Below are 11,095 nucleotides of genomic sequence, written 5' to 3'. Positions count from 1 at the left end.
TGTAAGATACATTGTTATAAAAAATCAGGGATACAATGTACTATTTCATGAATTAAAACAAATCTCTAAAGCGAAAACACACTTAGAGAAGATTGTTTTACCACAAATGCACGAGAACACCAAAATAAATTACCTTACTGACACAAGAACAAGAACTACTTTTACACAAAAAACACGGACACAACAAAAAAACAACCAATAGAAAAAAACTCTTATAAAGCAAGGTCAATATATCCTAGCTCCGAATAGTAATATATTGTGTTAAAGTAAAAACCAGGTATTTTGATGATATTCTTTGGATTCAATACCTTGTCAGAATATTTTTGGAAAGTAGGCTGATTATTGGATAACACAGAGTTGTATTCATATCATATAAATATCCTTCGATGCATTAATTTTTTGTCGCTATTGTTATGTAACAAAAAATGTATGTCAATTCATTGACAGACAGGTTTTAAGGACAAATTATTTTTTGATAATGTTCATAAATTGCAAATATGTCTCGAATGACATTATATGTAAATTTTACTCTACTGTATTTTTACCGTGAAATAGAACTACACTATTTGATTCGGGGCAACTTGAAAAATATTTTGAATTTTAAATAACTTTTCAATCAATACTCATGAAAGACTTTATTTAAACCCATTCACTTTTTCCTCAATGATAGATTTTAACGGACCAGATAACTGTTAAACTTAATATATCACTATGTATACTCGAAATATGTTTTAGTTATCACCACATCAATTAGGTCAAACGTTTTCTTAAAAGGGGACTGCAGTTCTTGATGTCTATTATATACACAATATTATTTTTTTTTCTTCAAAATATTAAATAATACTTACAAAGGGTCATTCGATTAAATGCACAAAATAAAGGATTATCGGTTGTATATTTAAATGTTTCGCACGCCATGAAAAATTTCGAAGCGATAGTCTTAGGACATGCTCAAAGAATAGAAATATCAAGAAATGTCTAATTAATCGTATTAATTAATTAACTCCTATTTGTTATATGTATCATAACTTCCATTATAATACCAACTCAGAAAATTAGCATATTATGATGGTACTTGGTTTACGGTAAAACTTCTAATCATACAGCTAGTGGTGTTAATGGGAGATAAAAAAAAATATGAATTCATTAAAAGTGAAATAAAAAAAAATACCGAACTCCAAGGAAAATACAAATCTTAAAGTCCCTTTTCAAATGGCAAAATCAAAAAGCTAAATTGATCAAATTAATATAACAAAACTGTCATATTCCTGACTTGGTACAGGCATTACCTGATTTAAACAGTTAAAGGATTTTCTCGATTCGGGGAGATATAGAACTGGCAAGTTGAATATAGAATTGTTTGTGAGGGTATTCACACAGAATAACAATCTGAAATGTATGTGTGTTTGCAGGTGTTTGCAGATTTTTTGACCTGTAGCTATTACATCAGTAAGAAGGAACGGATTACCAACTACACTAAAGCTGTTGTTAAAAGCTTTAGTGTTATATTTGAGTTTACTTATCTTTTTTTTTCATTATTCATTCGATTATTTTATATGAGGTTAATGTCGCAGATATTCAACATCGAAAACTCTGCTGTTGAACTGTAAGTCTCCAATTGTATCACCCTCTAGTAGCTAGTACCCCGGTATTGGCATGATAATGCAGATATTGCTTCATTGGAATTTGCTATTAAATTTTTTTGAATCATTTCAAATTAAGGAATGTATTTCTCTCCTTCAAATTTCTGATTTCTTGTCTAGATTTAGCTTTACTTTAGTCATAACTTTTCTATGCTGTTTTGTGCACTGATTTTTTTCTTGTTAGCCATTGCGTTGTCAGTGATTATTTTCGAATATTGAGTTTAAAAGTCCCTTCGTCATCTTTCGTCTCTCTATTTTAGTTCTTTTTTGATTGGTCAATACTTCAACGTTCGTATAAGTTTTGATTTTTAATTGTTTTAGTCTGGAGCTTTATATTAAAGACATTTATTGTAAAAATGCGCTATCGAATAATAACATTGGTACCGTAATGCTGTAACTGACATATTTCTCATGCAATGGAGGCTAAATTAGAAACAGAGTTAAAGGAAACATTTATTATATAGTGTAAATTGTACAAAAAATACAAATAGTCAAAAGCCTTAAACATGTACACAAAAAGCTTTACTAGCCATTGATAAGCACGTTCTTGTCTAATCAACAGAAATTAATTAATGAAAAAAACATTCTATTACAATTAAAACAAATAAATGATCTGCGTAGCATCAATTTGAAGTTGATAAACAGAAACTTAATAAAATGCCATAACAGTTACAAGTACAGTCAATACAGTTTGTATGAGTATTCGCCTTTATTTCGTTAAATGAAAAACAATTTCATAATATTGAACACAAAACTTTCTTTCAAAAAACTTATTATTAACCCTAGACATTATTGGTCTTCACAAAAAAAAGATTACAAACAATACATCATAATACAGTAGATTGATATAATATGTAAATGATAAATTTCTCTAATAGCTATATGAAATTATGATTATCTGATTCAACGCCATTACAGATTACTCTTACGCTTATTATGTATATGAGGCAACACTAGTTTACCAATTATCGATGCATATCATGTTTGTGTATTCAAGTCATTGGTTTTTTTCCCCTTTTCTTATTAGGACAAAAACGTTTATCTATTAGATAGACTGATACCAGCAAATTTATGCCAAACAGTTGTTCACTTTGAACTGACTTGAAAACTTAAATCTTAAAAAAAACACTTGGTATAACATATTCTGTTGTTCTCTGAATTAGTTTTATGCATGTACTGATGAGGATATATGCATCTTTAACTGACTTTTAGGAAGTTAATGTCTTATTACCTTGGAACACAGTAAGATTACAATCTTAGCTTATTCCTATCATTTTGAAAATAGTAGATAACTGTTTCACCCTTTAAAAGTTCATGGCTGAAATTTTATGCATTGTTTTGCATTAGGACACACTAACAAATGTTCAAACAACATTTTCTGTAACTGTTCCTTCTCTTTACGTAGTTCTTTTACTTCGTTTGTCTTTTTCATATTGTCAGCTTCTTGCTCTTGAATTTTCTACAAACAAAACATCAGGTTGATTTTAAAGTAGAGTATGCTAATATGCATTTCAGATTGTTAAGAACATCATGGTATTCTACTTAGTTATACTACTGTAAAAAAAAATGACAAACTATTTTGTCATTCGTATGAGCAAAAAAATAATAGAAATATATAAAGACAACAGTAGTATACTAGTGTTCGGGAGTCATAGTTCGATATAGAGAAAACAAATCTGGGTTACAAACTAAATAAAAAGGGAAACATATCAACCATAAGAGGAAAACAAACGAACAACAGTGCACCAAAAATAAACCGCCAACATACATAGAAACGAAATAATAGATAAAAATTGCCATATTCCTAAATTGGGTCAGGACATTTTAAGAAAAATGGCGAATGAACAAAGTTAAAGAATATTCCTTTCATATACCAATATATACAAGTTGAAACATTTTGAATGCTGATTTTTCTCTCATTAACAACCTTGAACAGAAGCGATGAAGTACTTTTCTTCTTTTCACGAAATCTATGCGCTGCTTTTCTGTTTTGTTCACGACGTCTGTCAATCTTAATCTGTTCCTCAACTGTCAGCTGAAATGAAGTTGTAAATTGTGATAATACACAAACTATTATAACAATATTCTTGTTGTGTATTTAAAAAAAAACCAGATATATAGAAGTCCTATTCCCGATTGTGGTATTTGACTGATAAATAAAGGCAACAGTAGAATACCGATTTTTAAAAAGTATAAATCAATTAAGAGAAAACAAATCGTGTGGATTCACAATGAATTACGCCTTCACAGCAGCAACAGACACTTACCTTGTGAACGAACCATGTCTCACTCCTTTTGGAGTTCCTGCGTTTCTGCCAGTTTGTGTTTGACACCTTGATTTGTCTACTTACTGGCGATTATGATATCGATAAACGAATGTGTCTTCATTTCCCTTTATAGCTTACCATACAAAGCTCTTATTCCGTGTCAAGTTAAGTTCAGTTTCGTTTTGATCAGCTTTTTACGATTTTTTTTATAGGGTTTTCATTTCACATGACATATAGTTTGTCCTTAGATTCACTAAACAGACGTTAATTTTTAAAAATCAACAATTAGGTGCAATAAAATTCGTATTGTTTGCGTTATCTTCACTAGAATAATATCAGATCATATAATGGGTTTCACTGGTACTTCTGGGAACATTTATTACCAATATTTAAGTTGGTTTCTTGTAATGAAGTCATGAGCTTTCTGTGTTATGATTTTTGTAAAAGTGTTTTGCCTTTTTGTTATTATTATTTTTGGTGATATCCTCGTTTCATTTTTTTCAATTCACTTCGATTTGTGATTGGCCGTTGTCAGTTTGCTTATAAACAAAAAAAAAGTTGATATGATTTCCATTGAGAATATTCATAACTAATGGACAAGATTATAAAAAAAAATCATACCGAACAAACTGGATCTTTACCAACATTTGCAACAACACATGGTAGTCGGTTTTAATTCAAATGTTAAGACTTTCATTTTACCTCATATATTTTCTCTTTGGGAATCTCAACTTTTAGTTCCTCTTGTCCTTGCTTGTGTCGTCTAGAATGTATTGTGTACTTCAAGTCTTCTTTAATCAGAGGAGCTAGGTTACCAGTTTTTAATGCCAATAATGTAGCATCAAGCAACGTGTTGTTGTTGTTTTCCAATTTTAAAATGTCTTCCCATGATTCATCTTCTACAGTCTGTAAGCTTGTATTATCGATGGCGAGCATTTTGTAAAATATTGAAACTAAAATAAAATGATATTTTATTAACAGAAGTTCATGTTCTACAAGAGTTAGAAAAAAAACCCGAATTTAATGTAAAAAATATGTGAAATGACATTCTTTCTATTATATTCGTATGTTGTAATATGAAATTATACCAGATAAAACATATATTCAGATAAGTCTGTAAATCTTTCGACAGTTTCTTGTCTCTTGCTTACTCAGCATTTGTTTTACGCTTGCGCATACGTAGTTTAGGTTAACGTCATTTCTATAGTTAGATTCTTGTGCAATATTTTTACATATGGAAAGAGCAACAACTCTTGCTGTTTTAAATGATAATAAAATAGACGTGCACATTCTATAATAATAATTGCATGATTACCTTTACGAAAAATATGATAGCTTTAATGTGTTTATCTGTTACAAGTAATCAAACCTACATCTGATTTCAATTTGCATATATTTTCGATTTGTAATTATAGAAAAGAAAATAATAATTTTCATGAAGTTTTTGTGTGCAATTTTGATACTCAAAAATTTGAAATGAAACAACGGGATCATAGAGGATGTAGAATATAGACATATATAACTAGTATCCTCGATGAAAGGAGGGAGATGGACGTGAAAATGATATGCGTCGTCTCAAGCGCTTGTCTTTATTAAACTCGACCAAGAATGCTCAAAAACAAAAAATGTATGTCAAGGGTATATAGATGAGATCCTTATTTGTGAGCAGCTTTATTACAAAAAAACGGACTTAAAATAATAACATTTTTTCACTCATTAAAAGATTTAAAGCAAAAAAATCAAGTTATCAACATGACAACATAGTTAGTTTTGGATACCATTGGTGACTAATGCTTAGTTCACACGTAATTCGAATTCGATTCGCATTAACTAATTCGAATTAGTTTAATTCGCATTCGAAACGTTTAACGTCTTAACGTTAATTCTAATTCTAATTTCAATGCGCGTCAAATTCGCTTTACTGTCCTAACGACGTTATACCTTTTAATTCGTATTGACAAAAAAGTATTGCTAATGCAAATCAGTTAATTCAAATAAGCCAATTCGAATCAATTCGAATTAAAAAAAAAAAGAAGATTGTGTGAACGCGATGAACGAATTCGATTCGCATTTGATTCGAATTCAATTCGAATTATTTGTACGCGTGAACGAGGCATAATAGTCCACCATCAGCTATATCGTCCCTGCGCTAGGAAATGAAATAAAATATTTTAATTTGCATCTGTTTGTTTACATTGATCACGAATATGAAGAATGTTTGATGCCAAAAAATATTGAAAATCAAGGATGTTTAACACCCGAAACTTATAAAGAGCTATATGACCGAAGAGGAACTACAAAAATAGCTAAATGAATCTTAGAACAACTTTGCGTGTAATACATGAACTATAACGTTTAAAACTTAAACTTGCATCTGTTAGTTTACATTGATCACGAATATGAAGAATGTTTAAAGCCAACAAAACTTGAAAACCAAAGATGCATCACACCCGAAACTATATAACCGAAGAGGAACTACAAAAATAGCTAAATTCATCTGCGAACAACTTTTCTTATAATACAGGAACTATAACATTTAAAACTTTAGATGAAACTAAAGCTTGTATACACTCATGCCGTTACCATATATAACTTGCATTAGTTTTTGGTATGTTCAGTTTTTAATGCTCTTCAAGGCAAAATATATCAAGGTAATTTCAAACTTATAAGTCGAATAAATGTTGAAAAAAACTGACAACACCGTTGCAAATAAAAAGATAATAATCAAAAGGCAAACAACAATATCCAAAACACCACATAGAAAAATAAAGATTTAGCAACACGAACCACACCAAAATCGGGTTGTTCTCGGGTGCTCCGGACCACTTTGGACAAAACGCGCATCAGATGTACCAAATTACAAGCAGGATATCTTTAATTAGATTCAATAACAAAATATACCCTAATTTGTATAATTCTTTGGTAATAACTTCTTATAGCAGCAAATTTCACCTCTATTTTTGTTTTGTTTCTACTATACAATCCTTTTTTCATTATGGGCTTTTTGATGTTTTTTATGGTGAAGATGAGCATTTTTGTGTGTGATTTGTCTTACTCTTACTGAAAAGTTGATTCCCTATTTTAGTTTCGTCTGACATTTGCAGAAAAAAACCTTCGTATATAAATAACTGTCAAACATTAAAGTCATGATTTTTATCCACCTTTGTTGTTATTTTCTTTCCTCATTATGTAATTAGGTGATCTACATACATGTCAAAAGCGTTTATAAAAAGGGATGTCTGACATTTAGAATTTCTAACGTGTCTGAACATGCTAAATTTTAGTATATTCAAGGGTGATTCCCCTTTTGCCGCTAGAAAACTCGATATCATTAATCAATAACAGCCTTATAATTTCACATTATGAAAACAAACTATACATGTAAATATATGAGTAAAGGTTTATACTGAAACTTACGAGAAAATATTTTCTGATGAAATAATTATCTAGGTCAGTTTTGTTTGCGTAGACAGCGAAATGTTATCATTTTGTATCTTTAATTTGTAATATAATTATTTCAGAATAATATTTAATTGTATTATTGAAAGCCTTGAATGTCATATTGATATTTTACAAATAGTACATGTATTATAAAATTCATATCCAGACCTACTATATTTACATACACATAATCATATAAATACACTTTAATATAATGACGACAGCTCAATTTAAATTGTAGTTTAGTTTAATATATGTATTCTTATATAAATCATGCTATTTGGATATGTACACTTACATAAAATTGCCTCAGATATTGTGCATTTATACGTTTGCTTCTTTCAAAATTGCCTCGTCATGTGTAAAACGTATAAGAAACGTTCTATGTTTATATTTACATTGTGAGGATTCCAACGGAAAACACCTTTTTCTATAAATATAACAACACCGATCATTCATTAACTATATATTTGCTGGAGGCTAATAGTTCAATCGGAATGAAGTGTATTAGAAAAATGAATCAGTTTTCTATGATTGTTTAACGTATCAAATTACAAAGAAGTTTTGTATATCTATTAAAATCTTATTTTATAATGACTATATAATGTCTTTACCCTGCGGCTAAAATAAACAGCTCTAACATGTTTTAACAGGAATATCTATAAATAAATAATTGCATCTAACACCCTGATAATACCAATATAATAGATTTTAATTTTTCATTCTTTGAAATAATACTAAAAAAATGTCTTACTTGGATTTATAAGTATCGGCGTTGTTATGTAAATTCACTCAATTCATTTATTAGTAAGAAAACATTTTTTTTATATTATACAAAAAAAACCTGTCGCTCTATACACATTATTCATTCATCGTAAATAATATAATAATTTAAGATATGTTTATTTTATATTTGTAATTTTAAAGATATACCCAATTGTTTATCATTTGACAATACATACGTATACTTGGATAGTTTCCTACACTTTCATACCACTGACACAATCAAAATGAGAATCATGTTTGTACCTTCGACGATTGGTGTTGATGTGATCGTTTAACTTGACAAACCTCGCGTTATGTGTGTGTGTATGTTGCAATGTAGGAACCTAATGTCTTTTACTTTGTCATTTTTATTCTTTGAAAGAACTCCAAGGGAAATTAAAAACGGAAATTTCTTTTTTGAATCGATCAAACACATTAAACTAAATAGTTTGTCACCCGAATTGATAAAGGTTTTTTTTCCAGAGCTGAACCCACCATTTTCTTCAATCATTTCCTGTATGAAGTCAGGAATATAGAAGTTGTGTTCAAATAGTCCTATTCTATGTTTGTTGGCGTTTGTTTTTGGTGAAGTTTAGTGTTTCTGTGGTTCTATTGTATTCATCTTATAGTTGATGTTTTTCCATCTGTTTTATATATATATAGTATGTAACTTGGTTATTTTTCTCGCTTAATCGATTTATAACTATTGAACAGATGTAAATGTAAATAATTTGCCTTTATTTAACTCATCTATGTATTATTTATTCAGACAAAGAAAGTGCATATTTTACAAAACTTTCCCACATTAAATATTTGATAATTCATTGTGGCTAAAAAGTAAAACTAAAAGAGTAAGAAATAAAGTTAAAACGAAATTAATTTTATCATTGACGATTTCTTTAGGTTGTATATTATAAATATATACCCAAGTAGTTAATAAATAAGTCATACTTTAGCAAAGGAGAACTAAAATTAAACAAAAAAGGGGGTATCTCATAAGCCAAGTTTGTTTCACTCCAATACAAGTACGAATTTAGCGTTCGCGACGATTTAGACTTAAAACCAATGCTCTAGGGCTGTGTTGGATATACGCAGTCATGTACTATCGGAATGGGGACGTTAAATCTGATTCTCGAAAAGGCAGAGTGTCACACTCTATAAACGTTGACGAATCATTGGAACAACCCTTTGATGGATTCTTGGAGGCCTGTTGCAAGGCAAAATTGTAACATGCATCTAATTCACTATTCCTTTCCGATAGGCCCATATGTAGAATCAAAGTTCTACCGTTGGGTGTTGCACATAGAACCAATCAATTAGCAAGGCAATTGTAAATAATTCTTAAACAGAAGTAAATTAAGATCTGCGATCATTATACTTTTTTGGAAATTACAACTTTGTCTCTGTATATATAGCTCCTATCAAACATTTTGCTTCCAATGTTCAATCGAGTTTGATTAATTCTGTTTTTGAAAGTAATTCACAATAATGCATAGACCTCGAAATAAAAGATGTCGATTACCAACGTTCAAAATTTATAAATAAAATCATCATAGATACCAGGATTGAAATTGTAACTCGTTCCTTGTGCCGTTGGATTGAGAGAGAGAAGAACAGTCCAGCCAACAAATGGTGTTATGATGAAATGTCTTTTCAATGTTTATGATAATTAAATATAGAGTAATTCATGTAATTGACAGCAGAACTTTTCTTGAAGTGGATAATATTTTGTATAAATTTTCTCAATCGATGTTATGCCTATAGGCTTTTATTTTGATGTATTCCTTCCAATTTTTCAATAACGGTTGTATAAGTTACACTCATTCTATGTTGCGGTGTGAATCTTTTTTTCCGCATTTAAAAAAATATTGTGTGTAATCTGAGGTGGAAAAATTTCGAGGTTGTTCCCCTTTAACCACCGGGAGAGATTGTTTTGAATTGAAATAACAACACGTTTTACCTAGTACAATTGTATTGTTTCAAGATTTAATTTAAATTCACATTGTGAGATAAAGTATGAGAGTCATTTGAATGGTTAACTCATTTTACGACAAATATTTTCTGATGAAATAAAATAAATCAAGGTCAACGTCAAAAAAGTGTTTTTATAATATGTATCGCGATTTGGAAATAATCAAGCTAGTATCTATTCAGAAAAAAATCAATACCATAAAAAAAGATTTAAAAAAAAGAGATTGAACGTCTCTGAATATGATATTGAGTGAGATCACTTAAATAAGTCATTCTTATCTACATACTTGTCAAATCTTTAATCATGTATACAGAAGAACTATGACAACTGATTATTATTGTAGATAAGTTGTACATGCATCGAGACATGCATATACATTATTCTAGAACATGCTATAATTTGGAAACATACACTTACATTGTCTCTGATTAAGTACACAAATTCGTTTGCTTCTTTCAAATTTGCCTCGTCATTTGCAATACGTATACGAAACGTTTTGTGTTTATATTTATCTTGGGAGGATTCCAAAGGAAAACACCTGTTTCTATAAATATAATATATATGATTGAAGAGCCTTGTGGTTATAAGTCACGGCATGACTGTGGAACTGCTGCAGGCTATTAACAAGTTTTATAAAGATGAATAGTTTATTCGTAGAATTGAAGTAGTTTTCTACGAAATGAACTTTATTTGGCCTTTTTAACCCCTTTTTTTATTCGATCGTCACTGATGGGTCTCGTTTTAGACGAAACGCGCGTCTGACGTAAATGAAAAATTACAATCCTGGTATCTATGATGACTTTATTGTTTCTACGAAATGAGCTGATTTTCTGTGTAAATAACCGTACATTTGACTGCTTTATTTTCATTAAACTTCTTTACTGTAACGACTAAAACAATCAGACATAAAAGTTAATGTTTATTCAAATAAATAATTAAACTAAATATTTTTAAATCTTTGATTTGATCTTTTTCCAATCTTTGAGAGATTCGTGGGATTACCGAAA

The 11,095-nt window shown here is 29.8% G+C and overlaps 1 protein-coding gene across 5 annotated transcripts; it reads right to left on the bottom strand.

Moving 5' to 3' along the window:
* Positions 1 to 2,281: 2,281 nt before the first annotated feature.
* On the bottom strand, positions 2,282 to 10,597 carry LOC134701436 (uncharacterized). Of its 5 annotated transcripts, none has more exons than XM_063562588.1 (4): positions 10,506 to 10,597; positions 4,613 to 4,863; positions 3,571 to 3,678; positions 2,282 to 3,102 (listed from the first exon to the last, which is right to left on the bottom strand). In XM_063562588.1, the coding sequence occupies exons 2-4, from the start codon at positions 4,844 to 4,846 to the stop codon at positions 2,956 to 2,958; spliced, it is 489 nt and encodes a 162-aa protein (XP_063418658.1). In that variant the 5' UTR covers positions 4,847 to 4,863; positions 10,506 to 10,597; the 3' UTR covers positions 2,282 to 2,955. The 5 variants fall into 5 exon arrangements, with proteins under 5 accessions (XP_063418658.1, XP_063418660.1, XP_063418661.1 ...); XM_063562590.1 differs by having other exon boundaries at positions 10,500 to 10,585; XM_063562591.1 differs by lacking the exon at positions 10,506 to 10,597 and adding an exon at positions 8,314 to 8,386.
* Positions 10,598 to 11,095: the final 498 nt, after the last annotated feature.

The sequence above is a fragment of the Mytilus trossulus genome, unplaced genomic scaffold (assembly GCF_036588685.1).
Source record: "Mytilus trossulus isolate FHL-02 unplaced genomic scaffold, PNRI_Mtr1.1.1.hap1 h1tg000244l__unscaffolded, whole genome shotgun sequence".
In the NCBI taxonomy this organism is placed as follows: domain Eukaryota; kingdom Metazoa; phylum Mollusca; class Bivalvia; order Mytilida; family Mytilidae; genus Mytilus; species Mytilus trossulus.
This window is presented reverse-complemented; position numbering and strand designations above follow the sequence as displayed.

What these genes read in the sequence shown, in the direction of transcription:
- LOC134701436 (XM_063562588.1), bottom strand. Translation starts at nt 4,846, where the DNA reads ATGCTCGCCATCGATAATACAAGCTTACAGACTGTAGAAGATGAATCA. An exon ending in CCAAAGAGAAAATATATGAG is followed by an intron (nt 3,679 to 4,612) that starts GTAAAATGAAAG and finishes ACTTCATTTCAG; the next exon opens with CTGACAGTTGAGGAACAGAT. An exon ending in CTTCATCGCTTCTGTTCAAG is followed by an intron (nt 3,103 to 3,570) that starts GTTGTTAATGAG and finishes TTTTGTTTGTAG; the next exon opens with AAAATTCAAGAGCAAGAAGC.